Raw genomic sequence first — 24,228 nt, forward strand, 5'->3', positions numbered from 1 at the left:
GACTGCCAGCCAGCTCTCCCACTGTGATGTGAAAACCAGTTTGTTGAACACTGCAGTGTACAGAGTCATGGTTACATGGAACTTTCTGCCTGAGCATCACTCAGGAAAACAATAAGGGTCGCTCACTGACAGCATCTCCTGACTAAACAGCTGGGTGGTTCATTTGTTTAGTATTATTTGTAATTTATGTCATGCCTTTGGTTTATGGTCTTTTTTTAAGCCTGTTTGGGCGGGGCATATTATTTATGCCTGACACAATAATACAATTAAATTATCCAGATCAGTCTGACCTCCTGTGCCCTGACTAAATGTCTCAAAGTCACAGCAGCAATTAATTGGAAACTTATTATTTGAAGATTGAGGCTATTTCCTCTGTAACTGGCACCAAATCACATTGATTTTTTTCCAGGAAACTTATTGGAAATTATTTGGAAAATATTCTGAAATTAGGCCCCATAAAAATTAAAGTGTTATCATGTTTTCTGATGTTTAACAAAGTTACATTGTTTACATATTCCAGCCCAAAACTGAATTATCCGACTGACGGCAAGAAGATTAATTGTCCCGGTGTGTAAATGTGGCCACTGAGGTCAGAACCAATCGCTAATATCAGATTAAGTGTAACAGTCGGTGTCCTCAGATGATGTTGGAGGACGCTGTCTCAGTGTCTTAGTTTCCCCACAAAAGCTCTTTTGGGATGTTATGAGGTTATTGCAGTGGCGCCATTGTTGTCATGCTCCTCATACCATTGAAGGACTTCTTGTTCTCGTGGGAACACAGTTGTCTTTGTCAGTCTGCAAACACACAACTTTCACAGGGACACAAATGAACTCTGTGAGCACACAGTCGCCATTCTGGAGGTTTATTAAGCGTGAGGCAAAACATTAAAACAATCTGATTAAAGGTATTTAACCACACCAGTCATACAGAAATACACAGAGATAATTTACACGTATAGTTATTTATTTTACTACCTCTGTCTTTAATTATAGAGGCATGAAATGTATTTATGATTATCTGGCAGCTGTGTGATGACTGCAGTGGTGCCAACGCCGTTCATTTAGAACAGATAGTAAATGTACAAAATCATAAGTTAATGTAATAACAGAATAACACTGAACTTAACAGCTACAACGAAGAAAGGATGCTCTTGTTCACAGGCGTATTGCACAAGTTGCTTGTAAACACCGAAATATTCTACAAAGACTTATTATATAAAAAAAACCTGATAATAGCACTTTGATACCATGTTTTGTAACTTCCAAGTGGTAATTTGCTTGTTAAGATTTAGCAGCAGTGTAATTTAAAGCAACATTTAATAAACATTTGTATGATAAAAGTAACATTATAAAGTTCCTTTAAGTATAGACATGATAGAACAAGTACTTAATAGCTGTACAATATTAAGGATACTCTTTGTGGGTGCTTCTTTTTTTCAGCTGAGTACCTGAGAAACTTTTCTGCAGGCTTAAGAGATTGGTTAATGAATCCTGAAATGAAAATACCTCCATCTGTAACAAGACTGTACAAATATTGACTTGATGTGATCATTTGGATTGCACCAGTAGAGTGAAGCTTCATTATTGCAGAGAGGAAGAAGAAAAGATAAAACACACAAAATGATTAAAAAGAAATCCATTAGCCATTTGTGATAATTATTCCTCTGATCACTTAAAACTGGTCAGTGAAAAAAGCATGCATCAGCTCTACAGTATGGTATGTAGAGTGAGCGTACATCAAATCGAAAACCTCTGTGGCTTCCTCTCTCATCTGAAAATGCTCCATTTCCAAAAGTGGAACAGTATACTTTACCTATTTTTGATTTGGGGGTTACTGTCCCTTTAAACAGTTCTCTAGATTGTCAAGATAAGGCTTGGTAGAATAATAAAACATCTGAAGGTAAGTGTGAAAAGGAAATTCAACTTGTATACTTTTGTGTAAATGAATATAGTTTATGATAAAAACTATTAAGAACACAGATGGTCGGAGTACCAGTTTTCATCTTTGAAAAGCCAGTTCAGCCAGTTCAGTGTGTCCACTGTGAGCAGGATTTCTTCACCAACTTTTCAGACACATGTCTCGTTCAGCAACATCCTGATGATTTTTTCTTTTGGGGCTCTTTGTGTAACACCATGGCCTCCTCTCTTGTGTCATCTCTTTGACTCAACATCCTTTCAACAACACAACAACAGCATGTCAGGCAACATTACGCAACCAGGAACATTAAAGGGACATCACGTACTGTAGGCGTGACTAACAAAAGGAAATGTCAGTGACAGTGATGTGAAATATTTTACCTGGCTACAGTCTCCAAAGACTGAACCACATTTTCACCTGTGGCAGCGCTGCACTCCATGAATTCAAAGTTGTATTCCTGTGGAGGTAAAACTGGAGCCTTTAGTGCAGGTGATGATAATCTGACATAAATAGTTATAGTCTGAGATAAAAGTGTGAATGAAAGAACACCACAGATCCGTACCTTAGCGAGACTTTCCGCCTCCTGAGTTTTTACCTGCCGCTTTGCACAATCACTCTTATTCCCAACAAGTAAAACCATCACGTCCTCTGCAGCACCTTCCTGCAAACACAGAGTGGTTTGATTATAGTGTGCGGGGTGTCTACAGGTATCAGACAATTGTATTAATGCTTTTTAAGACCCACTCAAGACACCCTTTAACCAGATTTAGGACAGATTTTTGGCAAATTGTGTTTTACATATTTAAGCATCACAGGTAAGTTGTATGTATATATGTGGTCTTGTGCAGAGGTGAGTGTTTTGTTGGTCATTAGAGTGAGTTAGGTCAATCTACATTTTGCCAGCAGGTGAAAGTATGAAGTAAAATAACAGTATTATAGTTTTTTAAAGATTTGTAACATTAGAAATGTGGACTTTTACAGAGAAAGGCTTCACTCATTTTCACTAAGAGAAATAAAAAAATCAATAAATCAAAAAGGTCTTATTGTTGTAACATTGAATTTAAGACATCTTAAGGACCTGTAGACTCCCTGTGTGTGGACTGCTCTGACTTTGCAGACAGGTTCACACGTTTCAGACAGTTAGGTCCCATATGCTCTAAATCCTACGAAATCTTTAATACCTCAAGTTTTATTTTGTTTGTATGTACAATGAAAAGGTTCAAATGTCAATGTCGGAATGCAAAGATGCATATGTGACATTTTTACATTGCTTGTAGTTAACGTAAATATGTGCGCTTAAGTGTGTCATTTTGTTTTATTTCAGAAAATATTCAGAATCAGTTCTTGAATATTCAGAATATAATATAATATATAAGACAATAACTATTTAATCAAAGGTTAAATATCCTCACTAGGTCTCATTTTTAGACTCGTTTAGTTACTCTTTAATCAGATATTTCCAAATTTATAAAACAACTCTACCTAATTGTTGACCGGATTGGTATAATAACCATCATTGATAAATGGCAAATTGAGAAATAAATAAACCTCAATTGATAGTTATAATGAAATATAATTGATGATGTTTACTAATTATTAGTAATGCTATAATTTATGGTACTTTAACAGTTTATTGTTGTTAACATTAGAACATTTATATACTATATTAAGTATCTGCAAATGATTAATTATTGGTTTGTAAACCGTCTATAATCAGTATTGAGATGACTGTTATAAAGTTGCAACTGATGACCATAATACCTTGTTAATAAATACTGTGTAATGCATCTAACAACAAATTTTTTGCAAAGTTGAAATATTTTGGATGCACTACACAGTATTTATTAACCGTCCAACAAGGTATTATCATCATCGGTTGCAACTTCATAACAGCCATCCAAATAATCTTTATAGGTAGTTTGCAAAACAATTATTAAAGCTGTACTATGGAGGACTGCCAGTTACTGTTTGTAAACACACTCACCAGCGAAACCAAAAGTAAAAGCCAATGCCAGACTTACTCTCGTTTGGCATCTTGCCTCACTATATTTACATATTTTCAGCGCTAAGTCTCACGAGTGCCTGCTGATTGTGATCTGGTTCCTGGTCACTACCATTTTATAAAGCCCTGACCTCGCCTGAGCGCTGTGGACACACACACCCATAAATGCCCTGAACACAGCACAAACAAAATCACTAAAGCTTTAAGTGAATCGAACCTGAATACAGCTTGCCCAGTAGCTGACTGCAGAAAAACTCTGAGAGCAAGTGATGTCATACATCAGGAGAAATGCCTGGGCTTTGTGGAAAATCTGTCTTGTGATGCTGTGAAACCTGTGAGGGATAGAAAAGAATGTAATCAGAGACAGCCTGTGTGGGGATTTAGCATCTTAAAAAAAAAAAAAGAACATCCTTAACACAAACAACGTGCTGTGAGTTCATAGCCTGAGGGTGTTTGGGTGTATCCGTCTGCGCCTGACAGTCTAATGATTCTCGTTAGTCAAGTTTGCAGAGACTTCTCTGAAGCTTTTTTTCATGAGAAGTGTTCTGAACATCTTACCTGGAAAGACTTGACTGCGCAATTGCCTCCACGATGCAACACACAACATATTTATTATACCTTAAGTCCACAAATGATGTCCTTTTATTTGCATTTTTAAAACTGTCTTATGACAAAACATAAATGGCCATAAAACAGTGGCCTGTTGTTTTTACTGGGTTAAAACTAGTCTACGTGACAAATAAAGTTTTGGTGTTTACACCTGAATGCTGACATTAAGAAGGCTCTCTATAGAGACATTACTGTACTTCTGACCCGCATTTCCAAACAGACGTTTCACTGTTGACATGTATTTCAACATGTCTGCACACACTGCACCCACACTAACCCCACTTCTGCTGCTGCTGCTGCAACCAAATCTGTTGTGCTAATTCCAGCATACGAAACACCGTTGAGGTGCAGCAAACCAGTTCTGAAACAAGTTACAACGTGGCCTGAGGAAGACTTCTCATGTGTTTGGAGCAGCACAGTGTCTGGCACACATTCAGGGAGGGTGCTGCCTGTGGTAACCTATATCTGCAGTATCTGTGACTGTGCTGCAACAGCAAGTGCGTAGAGGATGTTACTTAAACATGCACCGTCGCATGTGCTCATCAATAGTCTAGGCTGACTGATGAGACGTATGCACTGCTAAGAACCCAGGGTGTTGCCTTCAGATTGGATGACATTGAGACAACCTGTCCTGGGCCACCAGAGAGGCAAAAAGCACTGTCACAACAATCAGGTCATCTTAAACCACAAAATAACACCCTGTACCTTTGACAGTGATGCTTCCCTCTCAGATAATGACTTCTGGCCTATGACTTTCCTACCAATGACCAGCCAGGTACATCATAAAGCCAGGGAATGATCCTTTAGCTTCAAGATCTCTTACAGACATCTCTCAGCCTGTGACCTTCATCAGGGTCATCAGCATCACCCAATTTGTGTTGGTCCCACAGCAAAGTTGCTTTTTACACTACAAGCAGAGTTCCACATTCTTACCACAGAATTTTCAAAACTTTCCAAAACTTTTCTGTAATAATTTACTTTTTTTTTTACCCCATTTTCATCACTGTATTTAAGTACTTTAAAATGGGAATGTAGCAATGCAGCCATGCATTATTAAACATGCACATTCCAGGCATTTGCAGAACATATGAGTACATCGCAGAATGTCGAAGCCACGACCCGTTTTGGGAAAAATAAATCCAAAGATCCTTTAGATCAGTGGTTCCCAACTGGTCCAGCCACAGGGTCCAGATTCCTCCTTACTCATTAGTTCAAGGTCCACACAGTTTAATACGTTCAGCATCATATTCACGTTTGGCCATGTCATCGAGCTAGTTTGCTGTCTCAGTCAAGTGGCTGAACGTTAGACACTAACGTTACAGCAGGAAACGGCACTTCAAAAACACAGCTGTGCTGGAAATTCACCGTACTTACAAAATAAAGTGTGTTTTTTATAACCTTGACACATTTGCGAGTCACTTGCGGTCCATTCAGAAATGACTGATTGAATCACCATGTATCGTTAGGTTATGTGTTGTCCGTAAATAACCAACCTGTCATTAGTCAACTGTTTGATCTACAGGCTGAGATTTAGCTGGAGATAACAGTCTGATGCTGCTATAATGTATGACTGTGATGTTACTGCAGCAGCCTCACACAAGCTAACGTTAGCTATCCATCAAACTGTCACCAGCATCATTTAACAATTTATCAATCTAAGAGTGAATATTTGAGTCTTATGTGCCTCAGATCTCAGTGAGAACGCCTAAACAAGCTACACAACAACTTTTCAGCCTCTTCTTGTTTTCTCACTATGTGACAGTGCACTTCTCTTCCCCCAAAAGGGGGTGTGGCCTTAGTGATGATGTAGTATCAAATGATACTAGTACTAGTAACAGTCATGCAGGGCAGCCCTCGATTTTAAATTAATTATACAAGGAGTGTATGTCATATAATGTTGGACATGTTTTGGGATTTAAATAAACATATTTTTCAAACAGCCAAAACCATGTACATTCAAAAGTTTTCCAAAACATTCTGTAAATGCCAAAACATTTCAAGGCCTGGAAAATAGTGTTTCTTCTTTTACAACTTTTCCAGTACTGTGGGAATCCTGAACAAGTGGAGTTCGGACTCCTTAGGACTATTTCCCTTCCTCCATGCACGTAGGAAATGAGTGAAATTGTGCCATAAATATTGACTCTGCTTACAGACATCTTCAAACAAACATCTCCATTAGCAAATACGTCATCCCTAAGATTGCCACCATTAGCCCGATGCTAAAAACGTGACTACCAGATCATACCAACACCGGTTATCATGAAGTGCTTCCAGCTGCTAGTCATGAGGCACATGAAGCTAACAAATGTATTTTGTCTTCTTTCATGGCAATTTTGAGATCGACATGGATCAGACTGACCCCAAAACACATAAATAGTTATTGTTAATGCTGGATGTAGTTTATAGTAACAATTCTACACCTCTACTTATTCAACATTGCAAAAAATATTTATTCTGAAAAATGATTCACAAAATGCTTTCACCTATGTTCATATGTTTGATTACAACAGCAATAATTGGTCCCAATATTGTACTGTAAAAGGAAACTTACCTTTCTTGACCGGCAGTATCCCACAACTGCAGGACCACAGGTTTTCCTTCCACTACCACAGTCCACATGCAGGAATCCAGACCTACAACGTGTATTTATGTAACATTATTCTGTATATTTACACACATTTATAGAATATGAAAGGATAAAGATCAGGATCTTACCAACAGAGGCGGGTAAATCTAACGAAAACTTTCCACTTTGAGCTCTTTTTATGAAGGAGGTTTTGCCCACACTGCTGTCTCCAATCATCATCACATTGTAAGCGTTAGATCTAAGATCTGCTGCTCTGGCATTACCTGCTGAAAGCAGAAACACCATCTGGTCACATAATATATTTCCATTTCTCCATATTCAGCTTCCCTCTCTCATTATCTCTGACTGCTGGTGTGGAAGTATTAATGTTCTGTTTACCCAGAGAGAACTTCGTCTGACTCTCTTGACCCAGGCAGATATCAGCAGAACGGTGTTGAATTGGAGTCACTGGTTGAGGCGTCTTGTCACTGTGGAACAGACAACGAAGCGTAGTTCAAACAAACACAGTGTATACAGCAGCATACTAAAAAATAGTCAGGTGAGTTTTTAGTTGTCAGACATATGAAACCACCACCAAATGTTTGGATTTCTCTGACAAATTAATCTGCTGAACTCTACAGAATATTACCACATATTTGTATTATAAGTGGAGATAACAGTGTTATCGTTATCAACTTAAAGTAATAATCACATCGGCCTTACAGCCTTATTGTAAATTATAGCACGATTATTTACAAAAAGACATATTACACAGTTGTGGTCAGTGTTGCATTCATTGTCCCCCAAGGAATAAAACAATCTTGGATTAATTAAACATTCGACAAAGGGCTCAATCAATACAAAAAACATACTTGCAAACACAGCTCACAGAAGGCATGTAACAAATACAAATGAAAAAACAAAAAACAAAAACCCAAGAATTTCAAACATACCTCCCCTCAGGAAAAACACTCCTAAATCATTTACAAGCCTACAAACACGTCTCATTTTACATGCCTACAACGGAGCACACACTAATGAGAACCACCCCACAGCTATGTCACTGCACGCTACCCCTCTGTCTGTCCTCCGTTAGCTGCCTGTTAAACTGTCAGAGAGACAAATGAATGTTTGTAACATCTCATATTTTACATTGGTAACACTGAGGGACAGAATGACTCTGTGGCAGCAACATCATGTTACTTTCATCTCTGCTGTTTCTGCAGTCAGACTAGCAGTGAACTCACTATGGACTGCTAATCAGCCTGTTCTGAAGATAGATAGATAAAAACCCACAGCAAACCAACAATGTCAACAACATACTCAAAAAAACAAGCCTGCTTTTATAGAGTTTGTATTATATATATATAATATTATCACATAGTATATATTACTACATAATTATTATATATATATATGGTGCGTAATAAAATATGTATTTAATATGTGCATAATATATTGTATTTATTATTTTATATACACATTACACATACTTAATACTGTGTAATTGTCCTTTATATCTGTCATTACATAATTCTACTACGCCATTATATTATATCGGCACATAAACATATCCTTTATATTCATACTATGCAACATTCTTGTGCAACTTCCTTCTTGTGCAATAGTTTACTAGTTACTGTGCAATAATACATGTACACATATATTTCTACATTTTTAAAAAACTACGCTATTACTGCAACTATTTATCATGGACATACAGTATCTGTATAAGTAAAAGGTGTATAGTGTATAATTTTTTTTATGTTTATTTTATCTTATTTGTAGTTCTGGCATGTTTTTCATCTCGTTTAACTTTATTTATCACCCGGTAATTTTTTTTTTCCTTTTTCTTATACTTCTGACTCGTAAGCTACTGTAACGTGTGAACTCAGTGAGGATCAATACAGATTTAAGGCTTGCTTAAGTTAGAGGCCGAAACAGTGTTTATATAAACAGGACAGCCGGCAGGATGGGACTGTTTTCTAATGACTTGCTATGCGTGCCACCCTCCGCAGGAGATTTAAAAAGTAGGTGTTAGCAGTTAGTGGCTAACTCAAAGAAGAAGAACAGAGGCTGCAAGTTGGGAAAACAATGAGATTGGAGAGCTCCTTTCCCTCTGAGCAGAGGACGAGATCAGCTAGTAAATGATTGTTACTGTCATGTTTTGCCGTTGTTATTGTTTATCAAGCGCTTGTGTCACATGTTTTATGTCACATCAGGGGCCGACGGCATGGTGGTGCAGAGGTTAGCATTGTCACCCCACAGCAAGAGGGTGGGGGAGCCCCTCTGTGTGGAGTTTGCATGTTCTCCCTGTGTCAGCGTGGGTTTTCTCTGGGTACTCCACAGACATGCAGGGTAGGTTTATTGGTGACCCTAAATTGCTCGTAGGTGTGAATGTGAGCATGAATGGTTGTCTGTCCCTACATGTCAGCCCTGTGATAGTCTGGCGACCTGTCCAGGGTGTACTCTGCCTCTCACCCATTGTCAGTTGGGATAGGCTCCAGCCTCCCCGCGACCCCCAGCAGAATAAGCGGTTGTGGAAAATGGATGGAACTGGATAGAGGCCGGCGCTGATATGCTACATGTCACACCTCTTTTGATTGTGTGATGCCGGCATGAAGTGTATAATCACACACTGGAGCGGAATAATGCTGCCATTGTTTGGTTCTATGTAAGAATGAAAGCGCGGTATAAAGAAGAGGCTATAGCCCTATAGCACCATCTCTGTGTAAAAAGGACTTATGTTGAAATAAAGGGTGTAGTACACGTCACAGAACTCTTGATATAAGAACCATTCCCTGATTCTGATTATCCTGCACAGTTACATACAAAATCAGACTTTCTACAATATTTTTTTGTAGCTGGATGTTTATTGCTTTATATACTTAATGTGCCTGTGATTAAATTAATGAGGCTGTATTAGATTTATTTGATCCATGTTGATATGAATAAATCTTCATCTTGAATACCAACCCAACCAGATAAATCAATGTTTTGTGCTAAGCTAATCAGCTAGCTGGACAAGCCTCAGACGCTGCATCGTTTTTATCTTTGTTTCTCAGTGTCAGACTTACCTCACAGGCCTCGAGTGCTCTCCTTCCTTTGAGGTGCTGATGTTAGATGATGGTGTCTTGTCACTTTCATCAACCTGCACAGACGAAAAAACATCTCAATCATGAGGTGGCAGCAGAGGAGCTTCTACTTTGATTGTAGATCTCATCTTCAATTCTATGATAGTTTGATATTCAGTATGTTGTTTTCCCTTTTGTTTTTGCAAATGATAAGAGTGTCACCTTAATTTGCAGGTTCAAACTTTGTATTTTGCAGGTTTCCCAGGAATCCCCCGGCACACAGGAAGTGAAACGTTTGTTTTGTAAAATGTTATGAGTATATTATCAAATGTTTAGGAATTTGTATTGTTTGTACTCCTACTGATACTCTTAAAAACCACCACGATTTAACAAGGCATTTATATAAATACCTGTACATGAAAAAGAGTATTTTAATAAATGAGTAGATGTTTGTCACAAGAAAAACTGTGCAAAAAACTGTGCAAGGCCTTTTCTCTGTTGTTAAGTTTAGCTTTGCATTAAATGCTTTTTTTGGTAGCCCATCTGCCACAGATTCTTGATTGGCTGTCATCACTTCCTACGTGCACAAGAATCAGCTGAACACTTTAACAAAAATACACACCACCGTAAAGATCAAGAAGCAAGATACATGTTTATGTTCTCCTTTTCAGCATGTGAAACTTGTCGAATGGACCGCACGTTCCTCATTTTGGGTCATTGTGTCATTTTGTTCTTCTTGCAACAAACATTTGACCAGTGTGCAAGAGGTTTAATGTAAATGGGAAGTACAGCACACACTACTCACTGTGCTCAGAACACACAAGCCAAATTTCCGATAATAATTATGCACTTCAGGCTCAAGGCATGATGGTATAAATATGATAAAGCCGCACAATGTTTAGAGAGTTTGTTAAGAAGTGGTCATAACTATTAAGTTAATTAAAATACATTGCAAATAATCGTCTGTTCATTAGTTAAGGTACAATGTGAATCATAATTGAAGATTCCTACTAAAAATTCTACAAAGAAAAATGAGTCTTGCTGCTTACCTCTGGTATTTTACCCAGGCCCAAGGACTTTTCTCTCAGCTCTTCAGTTGTCTTGATGGCACTTTGATCCCGGGTACCTCTGACATCTTGCCCATTTTGTGTATCTGTTATTCTGTCCCCTCCTGCAGTTTGGTTTTCATTGTTTTGGTGTCCATGTGACTTCCGGTGAGATCCCATTTTTCTTCTTTTCCCACTAGATGTCAATTCTGACACTGAATCTTGTTTGGGTGAAGAGGAAGGTATGGCAGAGGGATCATTTGGAGTTGGCTGATGCTCTGTTTCCACTAGTTGGCCACCAGAAACAGGATTTTCTTGAGACTCACCAGTGTGGCCATGCTCCTCTGTTTCAAACACTGTTTCTTTCCTTTCTTTAGAGCCAATGTCTTTGTCTGCCACGTGAAGCTGCTCCTCATCTTCAATGATGCCTGACAAACTTTCAGTCTTTACATCTCCCACATTAGTTGCAGCCTCTGTTGCCTCATCATCCACTTCCTGCTTTTGATGCAAGTCTTCCCGCTTGGTTCGCAATGGGAGATTCCTTCTGGAGGAGCCCAACTTTCTTCTCCTGTTCTTCCCCTCGGGATTTTTATTGTGAGCTCCTTCATTCATGTTGTCTGGCTCTTCTTCACTAGCCTGGGCACTCAAATGCTCCTCTCCAGTTCCTCCTCTGACTTCAGATTTCACAATATCCAAAACTGCCACATCAGACTGCTCTGCTGATTTCAGAGCTTGGTTATTTGTAACGCTTACACTCTCTGGCCTATCCTCATCATTTTGTGCACTCTGTGTGGTCTCACATAAAGACACAAAACTCTCCTCTGTAGTGTCTTCAGTATTAGCAGAGAGCAATGGATTTATTGAGTTATCTCCAGCAAGCACAGATGCTATATCCACCTCAATGGCTGTAAAATCATCTATCTGTGATGGCTCCACACTAACATCTACATTTCTCTCCCTCTCCCTCACATCAGCTACCTGAACAAACTTAACAGGATCAACAGCTTCTTCATTGTGGGAGGCAGGACTCAGTGATGGTTTTGCTTTTTCACTGGGTGACACCTCTGCAGCTACAGTCACTGGTAACTCCTCCACTACTCCCCTCTTGTCAAGATTTTTCATGTCAGCCTCTGTGTTAAAGTCACTATCTATTGTTTCTGTTCTCTTTTCCTCTGGTTTTCTATTGAGTTGACTCCGGCGAGTAGAGCCCATCTTTCTCCTCCTCTGTTTGGGTTCTACTTGCAAAGTTTCACTGCCGTCTAAATGAGTTTTTTCTTGTTTGCTGGAAATTCCACTTTCCTCAGACACATCCACAGCTGGCTCTGCTCTTAACTTTTCCTCAAGACCAATGTCAGATGGGGTATCAGTTTTGCTGTGTTCAGCAGAAAACAGTTCAACATTAATTTCTCTGTCTTTGTGATCTTTCTTCATAGAATCTTCAAATTGTTCTCCATCTTCATCCTGTCCAGAACCTTGTACATACATTGCACCCTCCTCTCCTGTACTTAAGTCTTTTATTATGACATCTCTCACAGTTTCTAATGTATCATTTGTCTTTTGCATACTAATTTCTTTGTCACTGGGTAAAGCTTCCGTGTTTTGGACATGAAAGGCTTCTTCTTGCTCAAGAGCATCTGAAGCAATTAACCTGGCTGTTACACTGTCATCATGATAAGAGATACTCTGTATGTCTGCATCGTCTTTCCAAACTGAGACTTCTGGTGATTGTATCAAGTCCGTTTTAACTGTGTCACATCCTGTAAGCTGATTTAAATGATCAGACTCTTTCATGAGCTTATTTTCCTCATCACTGACTTCCTTATTGGATTTGACTACATCATGTTTGCCTGAGCTTGAAGCAATGTCTGTTGTCAAGTTTGTACTGTTGTCCATCACATTCTGTGACAAAAGTGTGTCTTCTGCAAAGATCTTGTCTGTGTTTTCTCCATCATTTACAGCCGATCTAATTTTTCTCATTTCCCCAGCGGATTTGAAGTCTAGGCCGGTTTGCTCTTTTAATTCTTCCTGCCTCGTTGTCTCCGTTACCAAAGATATTTTTGTCGTGTCCTCGACGTGCAGTCGTCCTTTATTTCTTCGGCTTGACCCCAATTTCCTTCTATTCCCTGTGGAACTGAAGCCTGTGTGAGTTTGCTCTTTGATACTCTGAGAATTGTCCAGAGGATGGGAGTCCAAAGGAGTATTCATTTCTGATTGCAGTGTTTGTAAAGAAGATTCAATCTCCATAACTGAGGAGTTATCAATTTGATGCATTTCTTGCACTTGTGTTGACTTGACCTCCTCTTCATTTACAGCATCCTGTAAATGATGAGCTCCTCTGACTTTTGGCTCTTTATGTTCCTCATCTGTAGACAAATCATCTTTTGATGATGAAAAGACTGCTTGCTCAACAATGCATTCAATTTCAGTATGTTTTCTCTGGCTGTGTTTATCTGTGGTTATCTCCGGTGTGATAGAGGACTCTAAATCTGCTGATTCCACACGTGATTCACTCACCAAGAAGTTGGTCTGTAAATTTCCATCCTGCCTTAACAATCCTGTGTCCTCGTCTCTGTCCTTGCTTTCTATTTCTGGTGCAGAACACACATTGGGAAGTTCTTTATCTGGCATCTCCCTGAAATTTAATTGGCCCATTGTCTGTTGATCTACTGTTGAACTTGAATGTACATCGGTGCCAACAAGTGTGACAACATGTTCATTGTCTTTAACTTGATCACTAACATCTTCAGTCTCAGCAGTGTCAAATTTGTCGATTCCTTCCAGCATGGTTTCATTTGTTTTTTCCTGCACTGCTGTCTCTATTGTTAATGATGTTTCCAAGGGTTCATTATCCCTGGTATTTCCAACAACATCCTCTGTAGGTGTATGGTGTGATTCAGCATCAGAGTCCTTGACATGACGTCTTCCCCTATTTCTGCGACTAGACCCCAGTTTTCTTCTGTTCCCAAGGGGGTTGAAGCCTGTGTCGCTTTGCTGATGTTGGGAGTCAAAAGGAGCATTTACTTCTGATTGCTGGGTTTGTAAAGCGGATTCACTCTCCTCCATTTCAGAGAAGACTCCTTGCTTTTCCTGATGATCTGTTTGTTTAACACTGGGTTTTATATCATCCTCTACTCTGTCTTCCATCTCATACATATGACCTAATGCAGTGTCTACTCTTTCTGTGTCATTAGGATTTGAAATGTCCTGCTTGAAAGGAGAATCATAAGTACTTTTAACAACCCACTCAGATTGGTGTGTATCACTAACTTCAGTATGGTCTATCAGGTTTCCAGAAGTGATTTCAGGATTCTCTGTGGCACCATGTATCAACCTTTCAGATGAGTGTTCAGTTTGAGGCATTTCTGTTGGCTTAATCTCCTGTTCATGCACTTTACTTTCAGCATCCTCTGACTGATGATCACTGACTTCAGGCTCTGTATGCTCTCTGGAGTCATGTTTATCTGTGGTTATCTCTGATGTGATAGAGGACTCTAAAGCTCTTGATTTCACATGTGGTTCACTCACTAAATCGTTGGACTGTAAAATTCCCGACTGCTTGAGCAGCTCTGTGTCCTCGTCTGTTTCCTTGCTTTCTTTGTCTGTAACAGAACACGAACTGGGAAGCTCCTCATCTGGCATCTCCCTGTTTGATTGGTCGATTGTCTGTTGATCTACTGTTGAACTTGAATGTAAATCAGTGCTAACAAGTGTGCCACCATGTTCATTTTCTTTAACTTGATCACTAACATCTTCAGTCTCAGCAGTACTGAATTTGTCAGTTCCTTCCAGCATGGTTTCATTTGTTTCTCCCTGCATTGCTGTTTCTATTGTCAGTGACATTTCTGTTGTTTCCAGGGGTTCATTATCTCTGGTATTTCCAACAACATCCTCTGTAGGTGTATGGTGTGATTCAGCATCAGGGTCCTTGACATGACGTCTTCCTCTATTTCTGCGACTAGACCCCAGTTTTCTTCTGTTCCCAAGGGGGTTGAAGCCTGTGTCGCTTTGCTGATGTTGGGAATCAAAAGGAACATTTGTTTCTGATTGCAGGGTTTGTAAAGAGGATTCACTCTCCTCCATTTTATCAAAGAGTCCTTCCTTCTCCTGATGATCTGTTTGTTCATCACTAGGTTTTACATCATCCTCTACTTGGCCTTCCACCTCAGACACCTGACCTAGTGCAGTGTCTACTCTTTCTATGTCGCTGATTGTTGCTTTCTTGGTATCATAAACATGATAATCCTCATTTTTCTGCTCTAAAGCCTCAGCGTTGCTTTCTTTCATATGATGCTCATCCTGTTTGTCATCAGAACTTGAAATTTCATTACTGGTGAGAAAATCATTGGTGATTTTCACAATGAACTCAGACTGCTGTGTGCCACTCATGTCAGTTTGGTCTGTAAGGTTTTCAGGATTTTCTGTGGCATCATGTATCAACATTTCGGACATGATTTCATGTATTTCTGCTGGCTTAATCTCCTGTTCATGCATGTGACTTTCAGCATCCTCTGACTGAGGATCACCTCTTACTTCAGGCTCTGTATGCTCTCTGGAGCTGAGGTTATCTGTGGTTATCTCTGATGTGATAGAGGACTCTAAAGCTCTTGATTTCACATGTGGTTCACCCAGTAAATAGTTGGTCTGTAAAATTCCCGACTGCTTGAGCAGCTCTGTGTCCTTGTCTGTTTCCTTGCTTTCTTTTTCTGTAACAGAACACGAACTGGGAAGTTCTTCATCTGGTATCTCCCTGACATTTGATTGGTCGATCGTCTGTTGATCTACTGTTGAGCTTGAATGTAAATCAGTGCCAACAAGTGTGACAACATGATCATTTTCTTTAACTTGATCACTAACATCTTCAGCCTCAGTAGTGTCAAATTTGTCGATTCCTTCCAGCATGGTTTCATTTGTTTTTTCCTGCACTGCTGTCTCTATTGTTAGTGACATTTCTGTTTTTTCAAGGGGTTCATTATGCCTGGTATTTCCAACAACATCCTCTGTAGGTTCATGGTATGATTCAGCATCAGGGTCCTTGACATGACGTCTTCCTCTATTTCTGCGGCTAGACCCCAGTTTTCTTCTGTTTCCAAGGGGGTTGAAGCCTGTGTCATTTTGCTGATGTTGGGAGTCAAAACGAGCATTTATATCTGATTGCTGGGTTTGTAAAGAGGATTCACTCTCCTCCATTTCAGAGAAGACTCCTTCCCTTTCCTGATGACCTGTTTGTTCAACACTGGGTTTCATATCATCCTCTAATTGGCCTTCCATCTCATACACCTGACCGAATGCAGTGTCTACTCTCTCTACGTCGCTGATCGGTGGTGTCTTGGTATCATAAACATGATAATCTTCATTTATCTGCTCTAAAGCCTCAGTATTGCTTTCTTTTGTATGATGCTCATCCTGTTTCTCATCAGGATTTAAAATTTCCTGATTGGTAGAAGAATCATTGGCACTTCTCATAATTAACTCAGATTGGTGTGTATCACTGACTTCAGTTTGGTCTGTAAGGTCTCCAGAGGTGATTTTAAGATTCTCTGTGGTATCATGTATCAACCTTTCAGATGACTGTTCAATTTGAGGCATTTCTAGCATTTGTGTTTGCTTTACCTCCTGTCCATCCACTATATTCACAGCATTCTCTGACTGATGATCACCTCTGACTTCAGGCTCTGTATGCTCTCTGGGGTTGTGTTTATCTGTGGTTATCTCTGATGTGATAGAGGACTCTAAATCTGCTGAATTCTCATGTAATTCACTCACTAAACGGTTGGTCTGTAAATTTCCATCATGCCTCAACAATTCTGTGTCCTCGTCTCTATCCTTGCTTTCCTTTTCTGGCACAGAGCGCACATCAGGAAGTTCTTTATCTGGCATCTCCCTGAAAATTAATTGGTCGATTGTCTGTTGATCTTCTGTTGAACTTGAATGTATATCAGTGCCAAGTGCATTTTCTTTAACCTGATCACCAACATCTTCAGTCTCAGCAGTGTCAAATTTGTCGATTCCTTCCAGCATGGTTTCATTTGTTTTTCCCTGCATTGCTGTCTCTGTTGTTAATGACATTTCTGTTGTTTCAAGGGGTTCATTATCCCTGGTATTTCCAACAACATCCTCTGAAGGTGTGTGGTGTGATTCAGTATGAGAGTCCTTGACATGACGTCTACCTTTATTTCTTCGGCTAGACCCCAGTTTTTTTCTGTTCCCAAGGGGGTTGAGGCCTGTTTCATTTTGCTGATGTTGAGAGTCAAAAGGAGAATTTATTTCTGATTGCAGGGTTTGTAAAGAGGATTCACTCGCCTCCATTTCAGAGAAGACTGCTTCCTTCTCCTGATGACCTGTTTGTTCATCACTAGATTTTATATCATCCTCTACTCTGCATCCCATCTCATATACCTGACCAAGTACAGTGTCTACTCTTTCTATGTTGCTGATCGGTGGTGTCTTGGTATCATAAACATTATATTCTTCATGTTTCTGCTCTGAAGTCTCAAAGTTGCTTTCTTCTGTATGATGCTCATCCTCTTTGTCATTAGGATCTAAAATTTCCTGCTTGAAGGGAGAATCATCAGCACTGTTTACACTCAACTCAGATTGATGTGCATCACTGACTTCGGTTTGGTCTGTCAGGTTTTCAGAAATGATTTCAGGATTCTCTATGGCATCATGTATCAACATTTCAGATGAGTATTCAGTTTGAGGCATTTCTGTTGGCTCAATCTCCTGCTCATGCACTTTACTTTCAGCATCCTGTGATTGATGATCACCACTGACTTCAGACAAGTTGAAATGCTCATTTTGTTCCTCATTTGTGGGCAACTCTTCTTTTAGCAATGAAAATATTGCTTGTTCAACACTGTATTCAGGCTCTGTGTGCTCTCTGGGGTCATGTTTATCTGTGGTTATCTCTGATGTGATAGACGACTCTACATCCTCACTCACCAAATTGTTGGACTGCAAAATTCCTGACTGCCCGAGCAGCTCTGTGTCCTCGTCCATTTCCTTTTCTGTTACAGAACACGAACTGGGAAGCTCCTCATCTGGCATCTCCCTGATGTTTGATTGGTCGATTGTCTGTTGATCTACTGTTGAACTTGAATGTAAATCAGTGCCAACAAGTGTGACAACATGTTCCTTTTCTTTAACCTGATCACTAACATCTTCAGCATCAGTAGTGTCAAATTTGTCGATTCCTTCCAGCATGGTTTCACTTGTTTTTTCCTGCATTGCTGTCTCTGTTGTTAATGACATTTCTGTTGTTTCCAGGGGTTCATTATCTCTGGTATTTCCAACAACATCCTCTGTAGGTTCATGGTATGATTCAGCATCAGGGTCCTTGACATGACGTCTTCCTCTATTTCTGCGGCTGGACCCCAGTTTTCTTCTGTTCCCAAGGGGGTTGAAGCCTGTGTCATCTTGCTGATGCTGGGAATCAAAAGGAGAATTTACTTCTGATTGCAGGGTTTGTAAAGAAGATTCACTCTCCTCAATTTCGGAAAAGAGTCCTTCCTTCTCCTGATGATCTGTTTGTTCATCACTAGGTTTTACATCATCCTCTACTTGGCCTTCCACCTCAGACACCTGACCTAGTGCAGTGTCTGCTCTTTCTATGTCGCTGATTGGTGCTTTCTTGGTATCATAAACATGATAATCCTCATTTTTCTGCTCTAAAGGCTCAACATTGCTTTCTTCTGTATGATGCTCATCCTCTTTGTCATCAGGATTTGAAATTTCCTGATTGGTAGGAGAAGCATTAACACTTTTCAGTATCAAATCAGATTGGTGTGTATCACTGACTTCAGTTTGGTCTATCAGGTTTCCAGAGGTGATTTCAGGATTCTCTGTGGCATCATGTATCAACATTTCAGATGAATGTTCAGTTTGAGGCATTTCTGTTGGCTTAATTTCCTGTTCATGCACTTTACTTTCAGCATCCTGTGATTGATGATCACCACTGACTTCAGACAAGTTGAAATGCTCATTTTGTTCCTCATTTGTTGGCAACTCTTCTTTTGGCAATGAAAATAGTGCTTGTTCAACACCACATTCAGGCTCTGTGTGCTCTTTGGGGTCATGTTTATCTGTGGTTATCTCTGATGCGACAGACGACTCTACACCCTCACTCACCAAATCGTTGGACTGCAAAATTCCCCACTGCTTAAGCAGTTCCGTGTTCTCGTCTCTTTCCTTACTTTCAGTTACAGAACACGAACTGGGAAGCTCCTCATCTGGTATCTTCCTGATGTTTGATTGGTCGATTGTCTGTTGATCTACTGTTGAACTTGAAAGTAAATCAGTGCCAACAAGTTTATTTTCTTTAACTTGATCACTAACATCTTCAGTCTCAGCAGTGTCAAATTTGTCGATTCCTTCCAGCATGGTTTCATTTGTTTCTCCCTGCATTGCTGTTTCTATTGTCAGTGACATTTCTGTTGTTTCCAAGGGTTCATTATCCCTGGTATTTCCAACAACATCCTCTGTAGGTGTGTGGGGTGATTCAGCATCAGAGTCCTTGACATGACGTCTTCCTCTATTTCTGCGGCTGGACCCCAGTTTTCTTCTGTTCCCAAGGGGGTTGAAACCTGTGTCGCTTTGCTGATGTTGGGAATCAAAACGAGCATTTGTACCTGATTGTAGGGTTTGTAAAGAGGATTCACTCTCCTCCATTTCAGAAAAGAGTCCTCCCTTCTTCTGATGACCTGTTTGTTCATCACTGGGTTTTATATCATCCTCTAATTGGCCTTCCATCTCATACACCTGACTGAGTGCAGTATCTACTCTTTCTATGCTGCTGATCGGTGGTGTCTTGATATCATAAGCATGATTATCCTCCTTTTTCTGCTCTAACACCTCAAAGTTGCTTTCTTTTGTAAGATGCTCATCCTGTTGGTTGTCAGGATTTGAAATATCCTGCTTTAGAGGAGAATCATTAGCACTTTTTGCAACCCACTCAGATTGGTGTGTATCACTGACTTCAGTTTGGTCTGTCAGGTTTTCAGAAGTGATTTCAGGATTCTCTGTGGCATCATGTATCAACATTTCAGATGAGTGTTCAGTTTGAAGCATTTCTGTTGGCTTAATCTCCTGCTCATGCACTTTACTTTCAGCATCCTCTGACTGATGATCACCACTGACTTCAGACAAGTTGAAATGCTCATTTTGTTCCTCATTTGTGGGCGACTCTTCTTTTGGCAATGAAAATATTGCTTGTTCAACACTGTATTCAGGCTCTGTATGCTCTCTGGGGTCATGTTTATCTGTGGTTATCTCTGATGTGATAGACGACTCTACATCCTCACTCATCAAATCGTTGGACTGCAAAATTCCCCACTGCTTAAGCAGTTCCGTGTTCTCATCTCTTTCCTTTCTTTCAGTTACAGAACACACATTAGTTAGTTCATCATCTGGCATTTCCCTGATGTTTGATTGGTCGATCGTCTGTTGATCTACCGTTGAACTTAAAGGTACATCAGTGCCAATATGTGTGCCACCATGTTCATTTTCTTTAACTTGATCACTAACATCTTCAGTCTCAGCAGTGTTGAATTTGTCAGTTCCTTCCAGCATGGTTTCATTTGTTTTTTCCTGCACTGCTGTCTCTGTTGTTAATGACATTTCTGTTGTTTCCAGGGGTTCATTATCCCTGGTATGATGTTGGGAATCAAAAGGAGAATTTACTTCTGATTGCAGGGTTTGTAAAGAAGATTCACTCTCCTCAATTTCGGAAAAGAGTCCTTCCTTCTCCTGATGATCTGTTTGTTCATCACTAGGTTTTACATCATCCTCTACTTGGCCTTCCACCTCAGACACCTGACCTAGTGCAGTGTCTGCTCTTTCTATGTCGCTGATTGGTGCTTTCTTGGTATCATAAACATGATAATCCTCATTTTTCTGCTCTAAAGGCTCAACATTGCTTTCTTCTGTATGATGCTCATCCTCTTTGTCATCAGGATTTGAAATTTCCTGATTGGTAGGAGAAGCATTAACACTTTTCAGTATCAAATCAGATTGGTGTGTATCACTGACTTCAGTTTGGTCTGTCAGGTTTCCAGAGGTGATTTCAGGATTCTCTGTGGCATCATGTATCAACATTTCAGATGAATGTTCAGTTTGAGGCATTTCTGTTGGCTTAATTTCCTGTTCATGCACTTTACTTTCAGCATCCTCTGACTGATGATCACCTCTGACTTCAGACAAGTTGAAATGCTCATTTTGTTCCTCATTTGTTGGCAACCTTTCTATTGGCAATGAAAATAGTGCTTGTTCAACACTACATTCAGGCTCTGTGTGCTCTTTGGGGTCATGATTATCTGTGGTTATCTCTGATGCGATAGACGACTCTACACCCTCACTCACCAAATCGTTGGACTGCAAAATTCCCCACTGCTCAAGCAGTTCCGTGTTCTCGTCTCTTTCAGTTACAGAACACGAACTGGGAAGCTCCTCATCTGGTAGCTTCCTGATGTTTGATTGGTCGATTGTTTGTTGATCTACTGTTGAACTTGAATGTATATCAGTGCAAAGTGCATTTTCTTTAACTTGATCACCAACATCTTCAGTCTCAGCAGTGTCAAATTTGTCGATTCCTTCCAGCATGGTTTCATTTGTTTTTCCCTGCATTGCTGTTTTTATTGTCAGTGACATTTCTGTTGTTTCAAGGGGTTCATTATCCCTGGTATTTCCAACAACATCCTCTGCAGCTTGGTGGTATGATTCAGCATCAGGGTCCTTGACATGTTGTCGTCCTTTATTTCTACGACTAGACCCCAGTTTTCTTCTGTTCCCAAGGGGGTTGAAGCCTGTGTCATCTTGCTGATGTTCGGAATCAAAAGGAGAATTTATTTCTGATTTCAGGGTTCGTAAGGGGGACTCACTCTCCTCCATTTCATAGAAAAGTCTATCCTTCTCCTGATGACCTGTTTGTTCAACACTGGGTTTTATATCATCCTCTACTTGGCCTTCCATCTCATATACCTGACCAAGTACAGTGTCTACTCTTTCTATGTCGCTGATTGGTGGTTTCTTGGTATGATATACATGATAATCCTCATTTTTCTCCTCTAAAGCCTCAGCGTTGCTTTCATCTGTATGATGCTCATCCTGTTTGCTGTCAGAACTTGAAATTTCATTACTGGTGAGACAATCATCTGTGATTTTCACAACAAACTCAGGCTGCTGTGTGCCACTCATGTCAGTTTGGTCTGTAAGGTTTTCAGAAATGATTTCAGGATTTTCTGTGGCATCATGTATCAACATTTCAGATGTGATTTCATGTATTTCTGTTGGCTTAATCTTTTGTTCATGAACTTTGTTTTCAGCATCTTCTGACTGATGATCACCTCTGACTTCAGATAAGTTGAAATGCTCATTTTGTTCCTCATCTGTATGTAACACCTCTTCTGCTGTTGAAATTGCTGCTTGCCAAACACGGCATTCAGTGTCAGTGTTTTCTCTTGAGCTCATTTTTTCTGTGGTTATCACTGGTGTGGTAGAAAACTGCATAGCAACTGATTCCACATGTGACTCACTCACTAAGAAGTTGCCCTGTAAGTTTCCATGCTGCTTTAACAATTCTGTGTTGTCGTCTCTTTCATTGCTGTCTTTTTCTGTTGTAGAATACATATTTGGAAATTTTTCTTCTGGCATTTCCCTGGAATTTAATTGGTCAATCAGCTGAGGATCTACTGTTGGGCATGAAAGTACACTTAAACTACTTAACTCAGAAATGCCAAGAAGATGTTCACTTTCTTTGACGTCCTCACTGTGAAGAGTGTCAGATTTGTCATTTCCTTCCTGCATATATTCCACTAATTTACAAGAGTCAGAAACCACCCTAGAGTTGGTCTCATTTTCATCTTGGTCTACTTGCAGATTTTCACTTTTGGGAATTAAACTTTCCAGGTCAGCCTCTGCATAGTTTATTGAAGAGTTTTGAACCTCAGAAGGATGATGAGGTGTAACGGCTGAATACAAAGACTCGTCATGCGTTGCAGACATATTATCCACAGCGCCCTGACTTAACTCTTCCTGCCTCTTATGTTGTATTACAAGTGACATTTGTTTCGTTTCAGTGGTTTCCTCTCCCCTGGTCTTTTCCTCTACTTCCTCTCTGGGGTTGTGGTGCGATTCAGTCTCCGAGTCCTTAACATGCTGTCTTTTATTTCTTCGACTAGATCCCAGTTTTCTCCTGTTCCCTGAGAGTTCAGGTGAAGGTAGGGGTTGTGTTTCAGACTGTGAATTGTCAGGACTAGCAACTTCATTTAATGACTCAGTATTTTCTTCTGGTATGTGGTATTGAGCTACAAAGGTACTGTCCGTTGTGTGGAACTCATCACCCCTAGATATTTCATTTTGGTTTGCTGCTCGGCGACGTGAACCAAATCTTTTTTTCTTTGCACTTTGAGCGGACATGACTTCTTATCTTCTCTCTTAAAGCATGAGACATTCAGTTATATAATGTGACAGCAAATCAAAGTTATATCTACTGCGCATCAGCATCAGACAACTCCTGAATTTTATTAAAATGTGCTACAATAAGTATGTACAAGGAATGTCTCATTTAATACTGTGAAAGATCCAGACTTATTTTTGGTATTTACCATAACTACCATACTCCCAACTGTTCATCTTTCAGTTCATTTTAAAAGGATAAACTACATCAATAACATTAATCTAGAAATTAAAAAAGGCCAGGCCTTCCACAATTCTTGGAACACCTCATGTACTTACCACCCAAATCTGGCACTTCTGTCCTCTCATGACACGAGATGCTTTGTAATGTCATGTCAGGTAGTGCTGAACGGTAAATATGTTTCACACATAGTGGGTTGTTCCTCTACTGCAACCATGACTGAGAACATCCTGTGTGGGTTATGATTGCAGCCTGTATCACGCAACAGCAACAACACACAGTACTTCCTAAACTGAATAAAACTTAATTTCCCGTATTTACAAAATCTCATTTGATTATTATACGTGAGTTTTTACATATTATTAAACAAATTTGTTTTTGTA

The 24,228-nt window shown here is 39.8% G+C and overlaps 1 protein-coding gene across 2 annotated transcripts; it reads right to left on the bottom strand.

Annotated features, from left to right (window-relative positions):
* Positions 1-848: 848 nt before the first annotated feature.
* LOC126386249 (titin homolog) lies at positions 849-24,130 on the bottom strand. Of its 2 annotated transcripts, none has more exons than XM_050038469.1 (10): positions 23,944-24,130; positions 11,218-23,642; positions 10,172-10,245; positions 7,494-7,582; positions 7,244-7,378; positions 7,080-7,161; positions 4,137-4,251; positions 2,480-2,578; positions 2,298-2,374; positions 849-2,171 (listed from the first exon to the last, which is right to left on the bottom strand). In XM_050038469.1, the coding sequence occupies exons 2-10, from the start codon at positions 23,623-23,625 to the stop codon at positions 2,084-2,086; spliced, it is 13,167 nt and encodes a 4,388-aa protein (XP_049894426.1). In that variant the 5' UTR covers positions 23,626-23,642; positions 23,944-24,130; the 3' UTR covers positions 849-2,083. The 2 variants fall into 2 exon arrangements, with proteins under 2 accessions (XP_049894426.1, XP_049894425.1); XM_050038468.1 differs by having other exon boundaries at positions 7,244-7,381.
* Between the last annotated feature and the right edge of the window lie 98 nt (positions 24,131-24,228).

This window comes from Epinephelus moara, chromosome 24 (assembly GCF_006386435.1).
Source record: "Epinephelus moara isolate mb chromosome 24, YSFRI_EMoa_1.0, whole genome shotgun sequence".
NCBI lineage: Eukaryota > Metazoa > Chordata > Actinopteri > Perciformes > Serranidae > Epinephelus > Epinephelus moara.